This window comes from Dipodomys spectabilis, unplaced genomic scaffold, assembly GCF_019054845.1.
Source record: "Dipodomys spectabilis isolate Male_0828 unplaced genomic scaffold, ASM1905484v1 ptg000115l, whole genome shotgun sequence".
Lineage (NCBI taxonomy): Eukaryota > Metazoa > Chordata > Mammalia > Rodentia > Heteromyidae > Dipodomys > Dipodomys spectabilis.
In genome coordinates this window covers 15,490,714-15,514,751 of record NW_024870792.1, presented here as the reverse complement: position 1 = coordinate 15,514,751, position 24,038 = coordinate 15,490,714, and the positions used below count along the sequence as shown (strand labels likewise).

The following is a 24,038-nucleotide window of genomic DNA, read 5'->3' as shown; positions in this document are numbered from 1 at the left end:
GAACAAAAGCAAGCAGAACCTAAGTTGGTTTATTATTTTAGATGGTTAGTTTTCTTTATGCAAGGTAATCAATGCTACTATCAAAGAGAGTGCTGAGGTTTGATCTGAGATCCAATCATACAGAGTTGTAGTATCATCGAATGTTAGCCAGCCAGCCCTAAACTTTTAGGTTAGTATGAGCAGAATGATGTTCTCAGTCCTCATGTACGTTCCTGTTTATGGCTTGTCATTATAAGCTACCCACCATGTCAGTGTAGGCTCTGGAAATCCTGTTACTTCTACTTCCAAAGTCACTGGAGCACCTTCCATGACAGTTACATTGGACAGGAGCCTGGAGAAATGAGGTGCCTGGCCAGCTAGACTGATCACACTGTTCTTTGGAGATGTGCTTTTCATTTCTTCTTGGGGACTCGTTTGTCTGTTTTGGCCCTGGCTGGTGTCTGACTGGAAACCAAGGCCTTGGAACACGTCAGGGGAAGCATGCAGCCTATCTTGGGTTTTAGTGACATTATCAGCAGCATGCATTTTCTCCTGGGTTTCTAGCAAGCTTCCCTGAGCCTGGGGGTGCCGTTGGAAAGCGCTGTCATGCACGTCACTCGGCATGCTCTCTGGATGTTTAGTACAGATGTTGTGTAACACAGTACTCTTTTTCTGAACTCCTCCAGAAGCTGATGGTGGCTCAGCTTTGGTTTGAGGGTAGAGCCTCTCAACATGACTGGAACATGTGTCTCTCTTATCATTGCACCCATCCGCAAAAGCAATAGGTGGTGGAAGAACCGGTTCGTGAGCCTCCTCTGCGGTTCCTATCTGCATCTTATAGCTGCTGATGTGAACAGTGAGAGCGGCGGAGCTGGGAGGGTCTTCTATCTCCATGTCCGGGGGTGTCAGGGGGGACTTTGGGCTTTCTGGGAGTGGAGGTAAGGAGATGTCGTCAGGTGAGACACACTCAGATTCTTCTGATGGCATGTCTTCTATCAGGAGCGTGCTGGGAACATCACCCTCTTTGGCAGAAGATAGCTGCGCTGGGTCCTGTGGATCGTCATCTTCCCCTGTTCCATTGACAGCCAAGATAGCTGCCTCCTGAATTGGCACCTTCAAAGGAGGAAAGCCAGAGCTTCATTAATTAGATATATTTCTGCTCTGAGGTTCCCAGGATAATGAAATTCATCACAAGAGGGCAACTTGAGTAAACCTACAGCGAGTTTCCTCTTAACAGAGCTGGCATAAGCGCTTTTTTGTATAACCAGGGATCAATATTATTCCAAGACTAAGAGTAATTAATGTGCCCTCCTGTTGCAAACCAAAACTGATAGATCTTGTAAACTAAGAGGGAGAAATCCCGGTTTGCATCTTCACTGAAAGGGCTAGACTGGATCCAAGTCTTTCAACTTATAATTTTCTCACCTGAAAATTCCACTTTAGTCTTGTTTGTCCCCACTCTATGTGAATACATGGTTGCTAAATATTAGAAACTTCAACTCCTTCCAGAATAATCCCTCTTCTCTCTCAAGAAAGCCACCCTTTGATTTTGAATTGTGGCAAAAAATGCATCACATAAAGCTTCACATTTTCCTCATTTCCAGCTACATAATTGAATGGCATTTAGAACATTCACACGGTTGTATTACTATCACCACCATCCTTCTATAGCACCTTTCCTCTTCCAAAGGTGAAACTTAGCACACAGTGAACAATAATTCTCTATTCTCCCTCCCCTGACAACCCTGACAACCACCATCCTGTCTACCTCTATGAACTTGACTATTACAGGTATCTCATAGGAAGAAAACTCTTCCTGCTCCTCCTCCTCCTCCTCCTCTTCTTGTTATTATTATTACTATCTTTAAGCAATCGTACAAAGGGAGTAGAGAAAACCATTATTAATGACTGGTTTTATTTTCTTCAAGTCTTTAGATTTATTCTTTCACTGGAAAACTTTTTATTGGGTACCTAGTAGATACTAGGTAGCATGCTAGGCAATGGAAGGATGATACAGAATACAAGTAGACACACTACATGCAGTTGTAGGTTTCATAGCCTGGTCAGAGAGAGTTTTATTAATGGAGTGATCACATGCAATGCTGTTTTGACAAGAAAGCTCACTAAGACACAAGAAGGAACCCTTTCCTCTCACTTCTCGGCATGTCTTCAGTCTGAACTGCCCTGGTTTCTTTGCCCTCATCAATATCAATCTGTGTCTTAAGAAGAGGCTCATATGTTACTCCTGACATAAACTCAAATGAATGTTTAAGCTGGAAGAATCTTATCTATCATAACCTGTTTCTCTTATATCTACAGATTGTGTCTTCTACTAGCATTCTGGGCACATTTTTACTTAGCTCCACCTCCTTAAGGCCCTCTGCTTTATATTTGTCTTCCACTAAATGGTTGTGCTCTGTTTAGCTCTGTGTCATAAAAGTCCCTACAGGGGAAATCTATGATTACCTGGCTGTGAACCAAAGTATCTGAGTAAGCCAGTCTATCTGCATCAGGCATAGTTTCAAGGACCCCACTAGGAAAGTCTAAACTCTGATCTCCAATCCAACATTTATTGGTTATTGATTCTTGCCTGTTTTATCTTTCAGTTAGTGTTAAATGCAAGAAGGAAATGTTATTTTTTGTACTTCTTGTAACTACTGAAATAAAAAGCTAACTTTCACAGAAGATAATGCTACCAGATAATTTCTACTAACAATTAGAGGAAAAAATGATTTCTCAAATATTTTTATGGAAGTATTTCAACTTCATCCTAAGTATTTTATTCTACTAATTTAAGTCTAGAGTTGATTTGCTTTGTAGAATCCCATTTCCTTGACATATGTGTGGGTATGTGTGGTGTATATATATAGTTTTTACTAAAGTGTAACAGTTCTTTCTTGTTTTAGCTTTTTAAGAACCACATGGGATCATTGATTCATACTGAGCTATTAGCCAACTAAAATTTCCTATCTCCTCTATTAATGCATTGATAAAGGTGTTTTGTGTACTGCTGCCCACTTGTCTCCTTAAGACACACTTATCTTCCAAGTTGACATTGATAAACTAAAGACTCCTACGTAGCAGGACTCATTTACTTCATACTTCCCTATTTATCTCAAAAGAGATACCAGGGATGTGTTTATCATATAACAAGCAAAGTCAGATGAGTTTAATGTAGATTGTTTTTTCTGAGTAAATTAATTTGGCTTTTGGGATTTATACCTTTATTTTAAAGTGCAAATAAGGATACCATTTTTTATGTCATTTGTGATTTTTTTTTGTTGGTTGTGGGACTTGAACTCTGGGCTTGGGTGCTGTCCCTGTGCTCTTCAGCTCAGGGCAAGTGCTTTACTGCTTGAGCCACTGAGCAACTTGCGGTTTTCTAGTGGTTTATTGGAGATACTTTTCATTACAGATGTGATATTTTTATATCTGTCTGATGAGTTCTGGTAAAATAGCTGGGACTCTGTTGTAATTCACCAAACATAACTCAGCTCTAAATGTGTTCTGTTACAGCCTTCATTGCTTTTTCCTGCTGGTTCCATTTACTTTTCCTACTTTCTAAACATGAATGGCCAAAAGTCATGTCTCTAAATTCTCTCATCTTCTCCACATACTTTTCTCCTGAAAGATCTCACCTACTTTCATATTTAGTGATGAACTGACTTTTAATTAACCTTAAATTGATAGGCTCAGGTTTTATCTCTATTGTAATATCTGAACTTTAATTTTCATTGATGGAAATAATCACTTGGATTTTCAACCCTTGCTGCCACCAGCAATGCATAATCATATTCATGCTGACCCACCTCAGTAGGTAGGATCAATCCCCAAAGTAGATTGAGTAGGGAACCTCTCCTGTGGCAAACTTAATAGAATACCTTAAACTTTATCTTGCAAAGTATCTTCACTACAGACAATCTTACTTTAGCAGGATCAGGATTTAGTGAAAGTGAGATTAAAAACAAAGAAAGATGGGGTTCATTTATAAAAAGTGCTCCTGGACAAGACCATGCGCTTTGGCAGCTAAGAAAGGGCTTAAGCATTTGGAGGGTAGAAGGCTGAAGAGAAGGGAATAGAAAGGTGGTAGAAGAATGTTTCGTTCCCTCCTAACTGTACCAAGGCAAATATCTCCATGTCACCTTCCCCATCTGCTGCAGGATCCAGATGCTGGAGGGCCTAGGGCTGTGCTCTTTGAAAGAACACTTTGCTAAATTGGTTGGTACAAAAGTACACCCATGAGTAATACAATAGTAATACTCATGTGATCAGATGAATAGACAGAGGAGAAAGGCTGGCATCGAAATCTATAATATCACTACCAAACAGTTCATTTATTGTACTAGTTTCTTGGAGACTCCCTTTGATTTGTGGAAAAGGTATTGGCTAAAAATCAGAACTGCCTGCACAGTTATGATGTTACTTTCTGTAATTTTATTTTTGAAGACAAGGTGATTACTCTCTTTTGCCTTCATTTTCCTCAATTGTAAAATGTTTATTGCAGCATTATTTACCACAGCTAAAAAATGAGATATTTTTTTTAAACCAGATGATTGTTAAATCCTGCCTAGTACTAAAATTCCGCATCAGAAGCTCTCATCTTCCACCAAATAGTTCCAGGACTGTAGGTAAGTCTGTTAATACTCTGTGCTTTCATTTAACCTTTGGAGTTTTCAGATATTACTGTGGATTTAGCTCTTGCACCACTTGGGAGATTAAACAGCAGCACTAATCTGTTAGCGGTACTGTTACATTGACTGAATTGTCTAATGTTGCATTGACTATATTTTGGGGTCAGAAAATGCAGTTAATTGCATTTGTTATCTCTGGGTGACAATTCCTGAGGTATCTTCTTATAATGGTTAGTATGTCTTCTTATAATGGTTAGTATGTCTTCTTTTCAACTCAATTTTCTGAGAAAGAGTACACCTTCTAAGGTTATTTGAATTGAATGCAGTCATTCCTGGACAAGATTTTACTTGGCACTGCTTATCTGCTCACAGGGGGTTTTGAAGAACCATTACATCTAACCTGTTTGTAGGTGTGTGTGAGCAAGTGCATGTGAGTGTGTATGTGTATATGTGTATTTTAGAGGATTAATATGATTGAGCTGCTTAAGAGTGAAGATTACTATTACCCTTTCATTATGCTGTCTGTTCTACTTACACCAAGATGTGTATATGAAATGATGCCAGCCAGAGAAATGTTGACACCTGTAGCTAATGACTTCCATTTTTATTTTAAATAACTGGTCATCTATTACACCTTTTAATTTACATGCAAATAAAAGTTATTTTTAGTGAAAGCAAATCTTGTTGGTTTACTTAAAGGAATCAGGTTTGCTTAGTCAAAAGCTATGTACATATGACCAGATAAGATGAAGTTAAGCGAAATGAACCACAAGATGGGGACACAAATGGTTTTTTCTTTCTTGCTATTGTTTCTAATGCATTTATAAGGTACCATGTGATTTTTTTTGTTGCTTTGTATGTTCCTCCCCCACAGTATAACCCCTATTTTCACTATATTTGATGTCGATATAATTTGGGGAGGGGAAGGGAAAAAACAAACGTTTAAATAGGGATACAGGTGGACCCATTGTAACAATGAGATGTACAAGACACTATGTTGAAAAACAAACTTTACAATTTAGGTGTGGTGGGGAGCGTAGTTGAGGTGGGAGGGAAGGGATGGTAGGGGAAAAACAAAAGAGGAGGCAACAATGCTTGATAAGAAATGTACTCATTACCTTGCTCATATAACTGTAACGCCTCTGTATGGTATTTTCACAAGAAAAAACTTACTTAAAAAAAGAAATAATTAAAAACAAGAGAAAACAGTGAAAATAAATAAGTGTATTTGCTTTGACAAAAGTATTTATTTCTGAATTTTTATCACATGTGCCTATTTTATTTATTTATTTAGTCAGTTGTGGGGCTTGAACTCTGGGCCTGGGCGCTGTCCCTCAGCTCTCTAGCTCAAGACTAGCACTCTACCACTTGAGCCACAGTGCCACTTCTGTTTTTTGAGTGGTTTATTGGAGAAAAGGGTCTCACGGACTTTCAAAGCCCAGGCAGGCTTTGAACTGTGATCCTCAGATCTCAGCCTATTGAATAGCTAGGATTACAGGCATGAGCCACTGGTGCCTAGGGTGCCTGTTTTATACTGTGTGAAAATGTGCAGATTTTTAGTTAATAGTATGACACTAGATTTTAAATGTTTAGAAATATTGTATACTTGCTAGCATTTATTGTTTGTTCTCAGTTAAGGTGTGATCTGATGTAGATAACTGGGACTGTTGATTCTATGAATTTTTCTTGTCACTGCAGAAGAGGACAGTGGGGCTATTGTACCAGACACAGAACAGCAACTTCCCCACCTTCAGAAGAGAATTCTTTAACCAAAATGGGTGAGGTTGAGCAACTCTGAGCAATTTCATTTACATCACTTGGTGCAAGATTTAAATCAAAGAAGACAATCAGGGCTGGACTGTTTTTCTTGTACTCAGAAAGAACCTAAGGTTTAAGTGGTTCAAGTAAAGGCAGTGTTCTTAATGGTATTTGTTATCTAAGTGGTGGCATAATTGTACTGGATTTTGATGTGTATCTAGTCTATGCAAAAAGACCTATAAACAAGCTAAAAGAACAATATACTTCCTGCAAGAAAAAAGAAATCTTAGTCTACAAAATAACTGCAACATGCAAGGAGAGAATTTTTTCATTTGTTTTATATGTTTGTGTCTGTGTGTTTATCTCCTGTGTCATAAAGATGCATTTTACTAATGTTGGACTTTTAAGAATCATGTTGATTTTCCTCTTCTTTAAGGAAAGAAATACTGGAAACAGGTAAATTGGCAAAGTGGAGGTAAGCACAAATGATTGGCAGCTATGAACAGAGAGTAAATAACTTATAATAAAAATCCCAAAGGATGTCATGATTTTAATAATACATTGAAAACATAGTAAATTTGCATTTTCAATGTTTGTAGGTTTTGCTGTTTTAATTTATAAATAAATGCCTAGATTCTAAAGTAATTTGAAAGTTTATCTAAATACTTCAGTATTTGTATTTAAGTTGTGCCTATATTAAAGCACATGTATCTAGAAACATTTATCTACAGCTCTATGGAAGAAAAAGACAACCTAGTTGTATACTAAGACTTTTTTGTTGGTAATGTAAAATGACAAAACAACTATCTTCCCCTTGGGCAGTATCGTAAGGGAGAAATAAAATATGAATTTGCATTGAATTATAAACGTACAAAGAACAAGGTAACTAGAGATGGGAGAAATAGAAGTGATTAGGATAAAAAATATTTATATGTGGATACCCCCTTGCCATTGTGAAGTGCTGTAGTTCAATATTCAAGAAAAGAGACTCAAAGGGAAAGAGTAGAAGACATAAGAAGTAGTAGTAGATAGATGTCAGGCATGAGGTAACACATTTTAAATATATACTGGGAGATTGAATCTGAACAGATGAAAAAGCTTCAATTTACTGTTGTTAATACATAATGACTAATCTCAGAATCAATGGGATGATCAGCTGAGATTGTTTTTCTTTACCTTGTTCCTTTCTTCTTTAAATATTATCTGCTTATGTCTTGCTGGTTCCTTTAGTAGGTCAATGCAATTGTCATGGAAATTCTCCAAGTTTGGATTCATATTTAGAACGCTTCCCTGCTGATCAAACCAACAATTAGTGAGATCTTGGGCCAGGAAAGTTGGAAGGAACAATGCCATATACCAAACACTTGGAAGAGAAACATAAGCCACTTGCAACATTTCAGCAAATGTATTCCACAGGAGACTTATGTACTCCCATTATGTGGCTTGCAAAATTATCCCTCCAAGCTTATAGTTCTCCTTCTGCCTCACCGCTTTGATACAGTCCATTGCCAATAAAAACCAATTGCTCAAAGGACCACCAGGGAAAGAAGCAAGGAGGAGGCAACAATGCTAATAGGAAATGTACTCATTACCTTGCTCATGTAACTGTAAACTGTTTGTACAGCATTTTTACAATAAAAAATGTACAAAAAAGAAGTGCATGCTTGGACATTCTCTAGAGGAAGAAAACACTGTACAGGGCACTTAAAACCATTAAAGGAGAGTCTGAGGAGTGGCTATGAGGCTAGAAAGGATAAATCCAGAAAATCTACACACCCAAATTGTTTGGGAGACTCTTGAAGGAAATATCATTGCATATAGTAGAGAACAACAGTTGAAAACACAGATAATTCATGGGGATGATATTATCTTGCTTTTGCATTTCAGTCATGTAAGTAGTGAAGATTTTGCAAGCTGTTCCAGAGCCAGCATGTAAAACAAGAAGATTTTGTGAAGGTAAACAGAGCCACTGGTGCCCCAAGTAGTGGAACACACCAGCTTAAGATGATGATTTCATCTACAACAGATTTCCTGTTCCATGTGGATCACGGCCATTCGGTGGACTTAAGGGGACAAACCTAGGCACCGAAGTACACACATACTGTGCTTTCTCATAGAACTCAAGCAGATCTTCCAGAGGAGATTTAGCTTTTCATATCAACTCAAAAACTAGGATGGTTTCTATTACAGGATGAGTCACTCTGTCCTAGTACACACTTGCTGTTTAATTCCACAATGGCAGCTGTTGTGGAAAGCATGATAGGTTTTGAATTAGATCCTAGTTCAAATTCCGATCCAGCTATGCTGAATGTAGATCCCCAAGTAAAGCATGTTGGCCCTCTTTGGACCAGTCCCTTCACTCTTAAAACAAGGAAAACGACCTTTGTCTTATCTGAATCTGAAGGCTATTCAGAAATCACTGCAAGTTGTATATACGTGCATATATTTGTATGCGTGTTCTTTCAAAATATCAAATCTGTGCAATCAGAAATTATTTTTATCACTATTTTAGTCTTGATGAATTCCTCAGTCCACTTATTACTATTATTATTGTTAGTAGTAGTAGTAGCAGTAGTACTGGGGTTTGAACTCAGGGCCTCCAGCTTGCTAGGTGGACACTCTACTGCTGAGCCATATTTGCAAGCTTTTTTGAATTAGTTATTTTTCAGATAGCATCTCTCTCTGTGCCCATATGTGTGTCCAGACCATAATTTGCCTATTTTGGTAGCTAGGATGAAAGGCTTGCAGCACCACACCCACTTTTCCTTAGGATAGAGTCTCACTGATTTTTCTGCCTAAACTGTCCTGGGACCATGAGTCTCCTGATCTCAGTCTCTTGTGTAGCTAGAATGAGAGGCAGACAACACTGCACTGAGCTATTAATTAAAGGGGTCTTGAAGAATTTTCTCCTTAGGCTGGCTTTGAATCATCACCTTCTAATCTCAGCCACCCAAGTATTCAGGATTATAGATGCGAGTCATTGACACTTGGCTAGGGTCTACTTTCTTAAAACCCCTGCAAAAGAGAGATATAATACTATCTGAAAAATAAGGGAACTGGACATTCATGGCTTTCCTACAGAGATATGTTAAGTGTTATCATGTTATTCATTGATGAGCTTTTGTTAAGGCTCTAACTCATAAGAACAATATTGATGTCTTCTTTTCTTGCCAGAGAGGTTCTTCTCATGTCTAGATCCATGCACTCCAATCACACCTTTTCAAACTACTCAATGATTATTCTTTTTTTCTAATTCTTTGGGTTTTTATTTCAGGTGACAAAATCCTTTCTGAAAAAATATCGTTAAGGCAAAAATATAGTGTTATTGTCCTATGGGACACTAAATTGAGTAAAAGCCAGAGGATTTTCATGTGTATAAATAAGCAGGTGATTGGGATATAATAGTTGCTACAGGTGATAATTGTGATGATCTAAATCTGCTAAAACCATCACCCCAACGTGACTGTATTAAGAGGAGGGTTTTTGGAAGGTGATAGGAAGAGGTGGAGACTTCGTGAATGGGATTAGTGCCCTTGTCACAAGATCTGAGAGGCACTCTTTTCCTCCTTCCACCACGAGAAGATTCTAGTCCATGAAGAAGTGGGTGCTCACTGGATACCAAATATGCCCGTGTTTGTTCTTGAATTTCTCAACCTCCCAGAACTATGAAAAAAATTCTGTGGCTTAGAAGCTATCTGCTCTATGGTATTGCAGCTAAGACAGCAGAAGACAGTTAGGAAAGAGTACAAGTGATATGACAGATGAGCACAGAAGCAAGTAGGAAGATTGATAGAGAGAATGGTATTTTGATTTGGGTCTTAGAGACGCTATGATTTTTAAACTGGGCCACTAGTAGCTCATACCTATAATCCTAGCAACTCAAAAGGCTGAGATCTTGATTTGAGGTCTGTCTGGCAGACTAATCCATGAGACTCTATCTCCAGTAAAAAGCCAATTGGAGGCATGGTTCAAGTGGTAAAGTGCAGCCAAGCTATCAAGCCAGCTTAGCAAGAGTGAGGCTCTAAATTCACACCCTGATACCACCAGAGAGAGGAAAAGAGAGAGAAGTCATATGGTTGAGGTAAAGGCTTAGAAGTAGGAGTCAGCAGTGAATGTGGAGCAGCCCAGGGAGCTGGAAACCTAAGATGAAAAGAGCAGTGCAGCAGTTTCAGAACAGGGGAAGACAGGGAGAGTCTGAGCAGTTTCAGAACAGGGGAAGATGAGGAGAGTCTGAACTTTCCTAACCTAGCAATGCAGTTTATATTGAGGCACTCTGAATGTGAAGTGATAAAAGCAGAACTTTGTATATGAAAGTAATCTATGTGAGTGTATAATTAGAGGAATCCTGACATGTGCAAAGGAGAATATAAATGATGGTTGGGAGAGAGAGAGAGAGAGAGAGAGAGACGACAGACAGACAGACAGATAGAGACAGAGACACAGAGAGACAGAGAAAGAGAGAGCACGCATAATCCTGGATACAGAGAGAGGTAAAGGAATAGGAAATGAAAAAAGACAGTTTTGTGGAAGTAGATTTTTTTTTCAGGAAGAATCACCATGAAGGTGAAAAGTTGGAAAGGAAAATACTTTAGAAAGAGTTCATTAAGTTGATGGTGTGCAGCAGAAATGAAAAGAATGCTCAGACAATGGAGCACAAAAAGCCCTAGGAAGTAGAGATTTCAGCCCGTATATGGGAAGACAGGGGAAGAAGCAGGTTGAAGTGAGGAGGAAATGGTAAATATTGTAAAAAAAAATAAGATAGATAGTTCAATTATACATTACTGGTAGCATTATGACTAAAAATTATGAAAAGCAATTTGATGTATCTATTAGAATTTTAATATCCCTGAATTAAAGTCTTACACATTTTTTGAATGGAAGAGGCATTCAAATTCATGACATGAAAATTTATACTAACCAGCAATGGTTGGTTTACAAAATAAATATGGTTCTGCTCTGAACTGCCAGACCACTATTAGGCCTCAATAGCAACAATGATCATAGTAATTTTGGATAATTTCATGTTCAATCATTAGGGCCACATGGTGACCCACTTACTACATCAGAAAACTCAGCCCTGTGCTGACTGATATTCTAAAACAGTCTATGCTCCTAATCATATAGCTATTCCCCTTACACTAAATAGCCATTTCATCCAGCCAGTTGTAAAAAATAGTGCTTATCAAACAAAATGTTGACATGTCATAGACAAAACACATATGTTGTCTCTGTATTTTTACCTCGATACAGACATAAGCATTTTCTCTATGTTTAAGCTATCTCTTTTATTCCATGGAAGGTGATAATAGTTTAATATTTCCATGACATTAAATGTTCAATGAATATAATACTTGCATATCAGATTTATTTTCTCTGCAATTTGGAGGAAGAAAAAGCACCACATTTATTATTTATGAACACAAATATAAACCAACTTTAGATAGCCTTTACACTGGTTTTAATGGTGTACATTTATCCTTTAGGAGATGATCCATGAAAACGTAAATGACACACCTTAATTGTGTACTTAGCCCTCATACCCAGCAACATTTTTCTCAGCAGTGATGAGAAAGAAACAGAATTAATTATCACAAACACCCAGATAATTATGTTAGGATGCTGTTAAACAAATGTGCACATTATGTCTCTTGAGAATTTCTAGTAGAACATCTTTGCACCAGAAGACATTTGATCAACACATTTTTATTTATATCACTTGAAAATACATATTCTGGAAAGAAGAAATTACCTTCAGTTTTTCTTCAAGCTCTGTGAGAGATCCACATAATTCAGTAATAGATTCGAGAATCTCTTTGTGTCTTACCACTATCTTCTCAGCATATTTCTGCCCTTCTTCAAAACCTTGGAAGGAAAAAGGATAAGCCTATTTTTAAAGGCCAAATCAATATTACATACAACTCCTACTGAAGAGATGAAGATTCATGCTGTTCATGTATTTAAACATGTTATTCATACAACAATTTCTTTTGTGTATGTGTGCCAGTATTGGGGCTTGAACTCAGGGTTTCCTGCACTTCCTGCTCAAGGCTGATGATCTGCCACCTGAGCCACACCTCTACTTATGGCTTTTTGATAGTTAATTGGATAAGTATCTCTGTGTGGGCTGGCTTTGAAGCTCAATCCTCAGATCTCAGCCTCCTGACTAGCTATGATTACAAGTGTGAGCCACCAGCACCCAGCTTTCATTCAATGATTTATTTATTAATCAAATATTTTTTGAGTATTTAGTATGTGCCATGCTGTGGTAATCTAATAGCAAGACTTCTTTTCTCACAGTTTACGATTTGGTGAGGTGAACCAGACCACAGATAAGTAACTGTGTATGTCAGCTGGTAGTAAGAGTCAGGAATAAGAATGAAGCAGGATACAAGTTGTTGTATGATTGAAAGGAGGTAAAGTGTTATGGGTGTTTGTGAATATTTATCACATTCTGAAACTGAATAGGCACTGAAATATGGTATAAAATAAAGAGTATAAAATATGGTATAAAATATAGAGTAGACACTTGGTATCCACAGGTCTCCAAGGACACCTGTTTAGGAAATACCATGGTGCATAGAATGCATAGAGATTGTTTTATTCAGGTTTCCCATGATGCCACCAACTCCCACTATAAAAACATCTCCTTTCTAAGAAATCTAAATTACTTTTCCACCAAAACAAGACCTTGTTTCTTTAAAATATTGTTTACTTTTTGGAAAGCGGAATTGTACAAAATTAAGAGCTGGGGCAGGTTTTGCAGATTACACAATGATTTAAACACAATTGACAAAAACATAAGGCTCACTGAGAGCATCTTGCCTCAACTGGACAGTGTAATACACATTCAGGAATTAAAATATTTCGCTTTGTTATTTCTTTGATTTTGATTTTTTTAATCATGCTTGGTCAAAGCTGCATGTAATAATAAGTCAGCCAATAAATCAATTTACTGTAGTTCCCTAGTCTTTAAGGAACTGATAGTTGGTAAAGAAAACAAATAAACAGATGGTTAGTGTGAAAAGCACAATAGGTGAACACCCACAATACTAAGGTACCTCCAAAAGGCTCAATATGCTTATATATATATATAAATGCAGCAAGAAGGAGGCATCTTACTAGTTTCACTGACTTTTCCATTTGCATTGTTAATATTTTTATATTTCTGTTCTTTTCTCTTGGAAAATCATAAATAGGTCATTGCCAATATTTTCATAATTAGGTATTACAGTACAGACTTATTTTTCCAGAATATCTTTATGACTATCCACAGGTAGTGCTTCATCATATAAGACAAAAATATACATTTGACCATAGCAGTGAGTCAAGTGAAACCACAAATTGTTGGTTCTAGGCTGCCTTTGCCTGACCACTGGGAATTATTTTTGGTCTCTTAAAATGACATCAGAGAATTCGTGGAATTTACTCATTAGAGCTCTCCAGGCCAGGCCAGGCACTTCTTATCTGGAGTTCCCTGTTAGGAAGAAGGACATTTAAGCTAACAATAATTATCTTTCCTAATCATGGAGTGGAGTACAGAAGTTGTACAATGATCATTAGAGCTCTCCTATTTATCACATGAGTGAGAAGATGGAGGAGAATTAATTTCTCCATCAACTAAAATGTTATAGAAATGGGAGGGCTGTAGCCTCCAGTCAATTTAAACTATCATTGGACAATCAGTGTGTGCTTTTTAAGATGTCACTTTTGGAGAAATTATATTGATTTCCATCTATATAAACTGAGTATTGATCTGCATTTATAGCCCTGGAGAGGTACAAGAGGAACAAAGGAGAAAAGCAAATAGAGAAGGAGGGCTGATATAGGTAGTTGAAAATCAGGAGGCTACTCCTACTGCCTGAATTTCTTCCCTACTGTTCACTTTCCTGCTTTTATCTTGAGCCTGTGAGTACAGTGAGGACCATGGTATCTGTACCATGGTATCTGTTAGATGAAGTTCAGTATAGATTTGTCTAATGGAGATATCTTAAGAAAAATCTTACCATACAAGCGCTGAGCAAGATCTGCAACCTCCTGAATTTTTTCTTCTTGTTGAGGCACTGAGGGTGTTATAAACTTATTGAATTGTTGGTGGAGAATTTCCACAGCTTCCTTAGTTTTGCACTCCATAGAATATTTTCCTACTCTTACAATTGTGGCACTTGCATCTTCATACCAAAAATTACACTAAATTAAAATGGAATATAGCAGATTAAAGACGTGTTAGCCTTCCAACGTTCTTTATGTTGACTAGATAAAAATCAGACTTGATAGCTGGACAACAACAAGGAAGGGAAGGGGTAACAATGACCCACAAGTAATGTACTCATTGCCTTACTCGTGTAACTGTAATCCTCTGTACGACATCTTAATAATAATTAAAAAAAAATCAGACTTGAATTGCCTCAAGCTTTATGTCCCTATGGTTCTGACCTTATAATCAAAACATGATCATAAGCCAGGTGCTGGTAGCTCACACCTAGCTACTCAGGAGACTGAGATCTGAGGATTGTGGTTCTAAGCTAGCCCAAGTAGGAAAATCTGTGAGACTCTTATCTCCAGTTTACCACCAGAAAACTGTAAGTGATGCTGTGGTTCAAAGTGACAGAGCTTTGAGTGAAAGAGTTCAGGGACAGCACCCAGGCCCAGAATTCAAGCCCCATGACCAACAAAACAAAAACAAAGCCAGGAGCCAGTGGCTAGCCGGGCACCAGTGGCTCACGTCTGTAATCCTAGCTACTCAGGAGGCTGAGATCTGAGGATCGTGGTTCAAAGCCAGCCTGGGCAGGAAAGTCTGTGAGACTCTTATCTCCAATAAACCACTTGAAAACCGGAAGTGGCGCTGTGGCTCAAGCGGTAGAGGGCTCACCTTGAGCTGAAGAGCTGAGGCACAGCGCCCAAGCCCAGAGTTTAAGTCCCACGACTGGCCAACAAAACCAAAAACAAAAAATTATCGTATACTTTTTTTACCTAGATAACAAAGGCAACCCTCTATATATCATAGAAAGATGTATAAACAGGAAATAAAATTATGGCTATGTCTTTGGTCTTCTACCTTCTTAGGTTTGTCCAAAATATAATTCCTAAGAGAAAATTGAAGACTTTTAGGAAAAATCACCAATAAAAGTATTTGATGTTAAAAATAATGCAAATATCAACTAAATGGAAAGAGCCCAAACACTCAAAACTTGGCATAATACACTGATATTAAAATTTTATACATAGAAACTTTCCAATTAATACTATAATAAATAATTTAAGGATGAAATTGAGATGATGAATAGAGGAATTAGCATCCAAAGAATAGCTTTTTACCTTTTAAAATAGAAGATAGTCATCTTTCAAAGCACAAAGTAGAACTGAAACAGTTCCTCACTAAAACATAAATGATTGTGATGGAAGGAGTGTCTGACACAGGCCAGGGGCATTTACACAGGGTGAGCAATAGTGTCATATGAGCTAGGTTTAAATATGTGCTATGGAGCCTCAGCACACCTATACATTAAATGTAGAAGAGTCATATTGATCCTCTTTAATGTGATATTAAATCTAATGCCTCCACTGTGTTAGCAGTAAAGATTGATTCTAACTCAGATGATTGGGTAACAAAAACACTCAAGACTTCAAGTGCAGAAACCTATTTGAAGGATGAAATAAATCTATAATTTGTTAAATACTGTGTATTTTACAGAGACCACCATTTATCCTCCTGACAATAACAAAAACTACACCCACAGAAATTATTGTCTAACTATTTTCACATTTTGTGAAATAAATATTTTAAATAGACAACCAGCAGTGAACATAATTTCCCAATGGTTGAACATTTTGAGTCATAGTCATTATGTAGAAATTGGAATGCCCATGTGTTGTGGATAAGAAGAAATTAAGGAATAAAGCTGGGTGTCTATGGCTTTCACCCATAATACTAGCTACTCAGGAGGCTGAGATCTGAAGATGGAGGTTTGAAATCATCCTGGGTAAGAAAGTCTGTGTGACTTTGATCTCCAATTAACTACTTAAAAAAATGCCTGAAGTGAAGCTGTGGCTTGAGTGCATTTGCCTTGTGTAAAAAAATCTCAGGGATTGCACTCAGGCCCTGAATTCAGTCCCAGGACCAGCACACACAAAAAAGAGTAAATTAATAAAAGTTTTCTGAAGAGCAATTGGTCAATCAACAAAAACCTTGCACTATGTATCCCCTTTGGCCCAGTGGTCCTACATTAGGAAATTAGCTAAGAAAACAATCATGAAAAAGAGCCTGTTTCACAAGTTCAAGAACAGATATGTATGTAGCATTGCTTTAGAGCAGCAAAACGATTTCTCAAAACAGCATTACAGCATAAAGGTACCTCTTCTATTACTTCCTGGAGATGCTCAGTCAGGTCCAAAGCCATCTTGTAGTCAGTGACAATTTTGTCCAAATCATCCATCTGTTTTTGCAAATCCTTCATGGCCTCCAGAAGGACATTAACTTTATCACTTGAGTAATTTAAGAAAGAATCACAAGTTTTACTATGAACTTTTTCCATTTTCTTTCTCAAAGCCTGTGCAAAAAGAGGTTTAAAAATATTTTACTTTTAACTTTAGTGGTAAAAGAATAGCTTGAAAATCTTCTTCCTGAGACTTTACTGATTATGATTAAATGGACATATAGAAAATTTATTGTACCCCATGTTTTATTTCAGATATTAAGAATAATAGGAAGAATTAAGGAATAATAGGAAGAATTAAGGAATAATATGGAAGCCTTAAAATAGGAATCTCAAAGTTGATTAAAGTATATTTAGTTATACTCAGGAGACAGAAGTTCTGATGTTCAGTTGAAGAACAGATGATTAGTAATATTGGGTGCACTAATATATCATTATAATCAGTATCTATCTATATAGTGTAGTTAGAATATATATTTTCTAGATTAATATACATTCCCTCTTTCTCTACACACATACACACACAAATACATATATATGTAGAATACTTTCTCATTACCTGGATTTTTTCATCATACAGATCAACTTGTTGAATATGATATTTAAGTGCCTTTAGATTTCGAGCTTTTTCATTTTTCTTAGTGTAATTAAACTTCAGATTGTTGAATTTCTTTTTGATATCTTTGAATGACTCTTTGAGCTACAGTTTAATAAATAGAAACAGATGATTTCCTTAAAATGAGGGAATTAATATTCATTTGTAACAAATTCACAGTATCTAAACACTTCAAAATACTTATAATCTTCAAAGTGTATTCAGAGTGTTTTTCAATATAAAACACATATGCCAAGTAGACTTAATGGGAATTAAATATACTCATACAATACAAGCAATTAAAATTTTCATACTTTATTTTATAATTTTAAATTTGGATTATAGCTGGAGACTCTCCCTTTGGCCACCAAACAAGAAACTTCTACAAATTGTAAATAGATGTTTGCCAACTCTAGTCTTCTTATTTTATATTTATTTGATATCACTTGTCTTACTAATTCCATCCCTTGTATGCTAATGTGATGGTTATCCTGCATACATGTATTGTTTCCATGAAGCTATTTATGATGAAGAGATCAATGAAATAACATATAAGCCATAAAGGAAGTAAAAGTGAGGCTATACCTTTGATCCAATGGGAAGACCCAATGTTAGATTTAATGAGAGAAGTGCTAGCAGTTATTTGTTCACCTAAATGTTATTTTTCATGCACAATTTTCAGATGAGCTTTACTTCAAAAACAAACATACAAAAGACAAAGTGAGTGTGACTGCCAAGATGGCAAAATTAACTTGCAAATAAGCAGATCATGAGCCTGTACCTTGAGTATACAGTGAACATTGTGACAGGCTTACAGACAACGTGGCTTTATCAGTGCCTTAATATTCTAAGCAGCCCAGTTCTATGAACCCAGCACTTTCTGTCCCTTCTTTGTATTCAAAAAGAATAAGTATATCGACAGGCTACTTTCTCTTTGTAATATCATCAAAGAAAGAGTACAGAAAACACATAAACCTGTAACTACACGGAGACTTTCAACAGCAAGAAAGAAAAATGTCATGGCTGATGAATTTGAGGTATGATAAGAAAAGTCAGAAAAACATTAAAATCCTCTCCAACAACAGAAAGCAAATTATTTGAGAGGGAATAAAAGCTACGCGTGTGCTAGATTTTAGACTTATAATGCTGAAAAAATATATCTGCCCTAGAGAATGCATGCTTTCTGAAAATGCTTATTTCAAAGTCTGCATATTGTAAAAATAAAAATAATGACTTTCTTTTACACTTCTTAGAGACAATCATGTTTAAAGTCCTAGCTGACTTGTATATACAAACATTATTATATTGAAGCAAATTTTGCATCTGATATATCTATACTTAACCAGTATTACTTATTTAACATACTAACATAAATGAAGTTGTTGTTGAACACTAGTTTTAAACTGTAGACTAAACCAAGAACAGAGGTTATATAAAATATTTTAATTGATCAATCACTAATGCTAAGGAGTAGGAAGAGCTAGAGCCTTAAAGTTTGAAACTGTTTCTCTACTAGAAGACAGAAAAATATTCAAAAGATCATATTAAGTTGGTATACTTACATAAATATGCTAATGAAATATTTACACTCTAAGGCATAATTAATAAATTTCACACTATAAGACATTTGATGTGCTAGTGTACATGTGTCAGATTCTAGCAAGTAAACATTGATGTGGTAAACTTTATGACACTTCAGTATAAAGGAGCTATATACTGAGTTTAACTGAATCAGGAGCTTTTCTCTCAAAAGTTGTAATTGACAACTATAAATGCAATAAATATCACAGCTGAAAAAACCAGAAATTCTTGTTTTTAAAAATATAACATCAATGGTATGTGACTGTGTAACAACTATAGAGTTTCTGTTTAGAATGATATTTAAAGTCTTGCAACTAGTGGTAATAATTAGACAAAAATGTGAATGCCCTAAATACTACTGAATTGCACACAAGAAAAGGTTAAGATGGTAAATTTGATGTTGTAGATATTTTACCCAAATGAAAATAAAATTAAGCTGGGTGTGGTGTTACATGATTGTAATTCTAATATTCAGCAAGGAGTGTTGAAGTTTAAGGCCAGCCAGGCTACACAGTGAGATTGTCTTGTGAAAAAACAAAAATAAATAAAGATATAAAATTTAAATAGAGTGGTACACCCATCACTAACATTTACTCTTTGGAATATAACACTTTCTATGTCATTTTTCCTCACAAAACAAGACATTATTATAAAGTTCAATCTAGAACAATGAAGAGGAACTCTGTCATCAACCTGATGTCTACTGAATTTTATCTAGTTTTAGGAAAGTTTAATATCTACTTGAAAACTTTCTGAGGAATTGAGCAAATACCGAGATTTCCTTCTAAATCATGAGATTTCAAGTCCACTTCAGATTAAGAAATTGAAGACTGGTAAGTGGTGAGTGTGATTGTATTTCTGTTTGCTTCAAAATGTGTGCACATCTACAGAAGATGACTTATGGGTTCAAAGAATGTTCATGACGTTATGAGTATTTGAAATGTGACCAGCTTCCTTTGACACATGAGCTTCCTCAACAAAATTACTGGCACTTTTCTCTGTGGGTCTCACTGGAGATCTATTCCCAGTGCCTTTGCCTTTTCAACTTAGGACACATACAACTGGAAGGCAATATTCAGAATGATCTCCAGCAACTAAAACAAGAATATGAATAAGAAGAAAAGGAGGAAGAAGAAGAAGAAGAAGAAGGAGGAGGAGGAGGAGGAGGAGGAGGAGGAGGAGGAGGAGGAAGAGGAAGAAGAAGAAGAAGGAGGAAGAGGAAGAAGAAAGAAGAAGAGGAAGAGGAAGAAGAAAGAAGAAGAGGAAGAAGAAGAAGAAGAAGAAGGAGAAGAAGGAGAAGGAGGAGGAGGAGGAGGAGGAGGAGGAGGAGGAGGAGGAGGAGGGGGAGGAGGGGGAGGAGGAGGGGGAGGAGGAGGAGGAGGAGGAGGAGGAGGAGGAGGAGGAGGAGGAGGAGGAGGAGGAGGAGGAGGAGGAGGAGGAGGAGGAGAAGGAGAAGGAGAAGGAGAAGGAGAAGGAGAAGGAGAAGGAGAAGGAGAAGAAGAAGAAGAAGAAGAAGAAGAAGAAGAAGAATTAGTTATACTTCATGTATTTCATCTGCACCTTTCTAGCATGAAAACTTCCCATCTAATCTCCACATAACTTAGGGTCATATTTTTAAAGGAACCGAGTGCCAGGGTTGTTTGGCTGTGCTATCATTGTTCAGGCAGCTGTTTCTAACTTTAGTTCGCTTGTCAACAATGGGGAATAGTGGCGATGGCTATAGACAACTGGTCAACTAGAACATACAACAAGAAGAAAATCTGAAGCTGAGGGCATGACAAATTTTACTCAGAAATGTTTACATTTTTCTATAATTCAGATGATATTTCTGCAAGTCTTAATGAAATTAAGGAGAACATTTTTGCAGGGGATAATTCCTTATTCCTATCTTTCCACTTGCTGAGCTCCTCCATGATTGTCAAGAAATAAACAGATTCAGTTTACATATCTCTAAATAGAAAAACAAAAGATTTAAAAGTTCCAGTTTATAAAACTAAGAGAATGATATTCTCACCAAATTTCTCCTCAAGCTGTAATCCCCATTTCAGGTTTACAAATGAAGAAAATGTCTTTGGAAGAAGCAGAAGGAGAAAGGCTGCCTAGCTATTATTAGTTTTGACTAAGCTGATGAAGGTGGCTTTCACAAGAAAGTTTTATTTGTAAATCTGTTGTTGGCAAGGCCAATTGATTTGCTGGACATGGGACATTTTAAAACCAAGGAAATGCATTTTAAAGGAAAGCCTTTCCTTATGGTACACAGTTGGCGAGGACCAAGAATACAAAATGAATAGGTGATTTTCATTTCTTTTAATGACTACTTCAGGATTTTCATTTCTTGCCCATTCCAACATAAAAGCTCTCTTATACTCATTTTTCAGTACCAGAAGGATATAGTATTATCACCTCCCAAGAATGCTTGCATCTGAAATGAAGATACTCTAAGATTTGACTTTTACCCTAAATTATTTACTGCAAATATTAATTTCAGAATATTCAGTCTTAGTGCTGGAAAGATTTCAGACTTTCTTGACTTCCTTCCATTTGGCAACCATACCACTTTTTCCTGAGCTTAAGGCCTGTCTTATATCAACAGAGTTGGGGAGCTCAGAAAGAACACAATCACTCTGCTCCAAACTGTAGGTGATAATAAGCCTCAGTAATAAATATTTTATCTACTCTGCATGTTCTATCTTCATAAAGTATTTGTTAAATTTCTTTTTTCTGGATATGATATTTATCATTTTAAATTTCAGTTCTCTGGGTATTTTTCCCCTACTCTACAATATTTTCTGCCTCCTTATCTACCAGTAGATAGCTGTTCATGATTATTTTGTCAGTGTCAAAGTACCATGTAATGCCAGGCAGTTTTAATTTTATTAATTGTCTACAATATACCATGATACCACTCTTGTATTCTAATTTATTGCTTCTAATCCAGCTTCTGTCTCTGGAACTCAGATGACAGATTTACCCAAATTGACAAAAGAATTTGTGAAACATTTGTCTAGGAATTGGAGTATATATTTTGAGTCCTTTCTACTCACATTCTCATAGGAAAGATGTTGCTATACTGGGAACATTTCAGACTGAGGTAATTATTTGAAAGCTTCTATGAGAAAAACTTATTTTGAGAAAATAGACACCAACCCAATTCTGTCATTGCTGTTCTTCAGCAAAGTAATTGCTTGTGACCCATACTATGAATCTCTAAATAGAAATTTCCATGAACATCATGTAACTGTAAAGGTAATTGTTTTGGTCAGGTTGTAAGAATTAAACATGCCCATCATTAACTTATTACAATCCTGAATGTACATTGTAAAGAATGAGTAATTAATGGCATTCTTCTGTCATGAATATGGCAGAAGAATATGGGGCTGAAATGCTTTGTGTACCAACAACTTACTCATACAGACTAAAAAATTTACAATGACATTCAATGTTTATGCATTCAAATATGTCTATGTGTGAAATGGGTGAGAAAGTGCCATAAAACCTGGCAGTTTGTGCAACTGCCACATTTCTGGTATGTAAATGTGAAGGAAATGAGGCCTTATAATTCCCTACATCTTAGCAAAAGACTAGAAATAAAATCTTCATCCAAACATAATGAGGGCACTAAATCATTGTTCTTTGTTTTTAAGGAGTACCATATTATGATTTTTTAATGCTACTTATAGGATCTTATTATTTTGTTTGTGGTTCTGAGTCTTTTTGTAAGAGTCTTTAATTAAGATTCTGAATTTTATCATAAGCAAGAAATAATTTTTTTCTTGAAAATAACAATAAATTATGTTAGCACATGATATCACAAGTTTCTCATAACAAATGTGTTAGGAAACAGGGATAGCAGAGAAAAGCTTGGATAAAGGGTGAATTTACCATGAGACCATTTCCTGTTTGAACAGGATCACAAGATTTATGTCAATAGTGAATTGAGCAAAGAACAAGCATATTGGTGCCCAACAAGGAGTTTCTGGCTCAAAGCGAACTTTAAACATTGCAGAAACTTTGCAATTCTCTATAAGATTGCTAAGTGAAAACCATATACTGCACTTCCTTTATTGTCTAAAATAATGAAGGTCCTGAACTATTATAATCCAGTCTTCAAAAAGAATTTTAGCTTAAAGTAAAACAATATGTTTTAAGATTGGATCAAAAAATCAAATGTTATGCTAATTCCCTGGAATAGCATCTTATTTTTTTTCGGGGGGAGGGGGAGGTGGCGGAGAGTCCTGGGTCTCAAGGGCTAGGTACTGTCTCTGAAAGATGTTTGCTTATGGCTAGTGCTCTGCCACTTGAGCCACAGCTCCATTTCTGGCTTTTTGGTGGTTAATCGGAACTAAAAGTCTAATGGACTTTCCTGCCCTGGCTGGTTTCTTTTGAAACACTAGATCTCAGCCTGCAGAGAGTAACTAGGATTATAGGTGTGAGCCACCAAATACTCTTGTACAACAGAAAGAATAATTTAATGTTCATAAAAGGTCTAAGTAATTATGTCTAAAATCTAATAATGATAGTCATAATGATGATGATATCAAGTTGTCAAATACTATTGCCACAATGGAAACTAGCCATCTGTTTTTGTGGTTTAGCTTGTAGCTACTACACACCTATGATTAGGTGAACTACAACACATTGTGCACACATGTGTCATCAGATGCACTAAAATATTACATCTGAATCTTTTTCCATGAAGCTTGTGCTTGGAAAACCCCAAGTATGGAAATATCTCACAAAAAAAGGGAAGGTTAGAATGACTGAGGCTTTTCAAAGGGCCTTTAAGTATGACTTACATCAAAGATTAGCAGGATTTGAAGCAGAAACAGAAAGAAGGATATGTTTCTTAGTATTTAACCATATGTTAAAATGATATCTGATTAGTAAATCAAAACTGCATGTATCTGGTTGCTCATTCTTGGCGAGTAAGACAATCCCAGGGCCTCCCTGCTATGACTGGAGGGTCATCTGTCATCCGGCCCAGCTGCCTCCAAGTGTAGGTTCATCACAAGGTGGTCCCTAAAAATAGAACCTCTGCTGGAAGGGCTGGGACCGGGAGAC

At 36.6% G+C, this 24,038-nt stretch overlaps 1 protein-coding gene across 1 annotated transcript in view; it reads right to left on the bottom strand.

Annotated features, from left to right (window-relative positions):
• The window catches only part of Ccdc141 (coiled-coil domain containing 141), a 166,238-nt gene that overhangs the window by 3,788 nt on the left and 138,412 nt on the right, over positions 1–24,038 (bottom strand). The window contains exons 18-23 of the mRNA XM_042688394.1: positions 17,361–17,501; positions 16,721–16,915; positions 14,372–14,555; positions 12,118–12,230; positions 7,545–7,661; positions 245–1,092 (exon numbers count right to left, since the gene is read on the bottom strand). Of these exons, the coding sequence (XP_042544328.1) occupies positions 245–1,092; positions 7,545–7,661; positions 12,118–12,230; positions 14,372–14,555; positions 16,721–16,915; positions 17,361–17,501 (1,598 nt within the window). The remainder of the gene's footprint in view (positions 1–244; positions 1,093–7,544; positions 7,662–12,117; positions 12,231–14,371; positions 14,556–16,720; positions 16,916–17,360; positions 17,502–24,038) is intronic.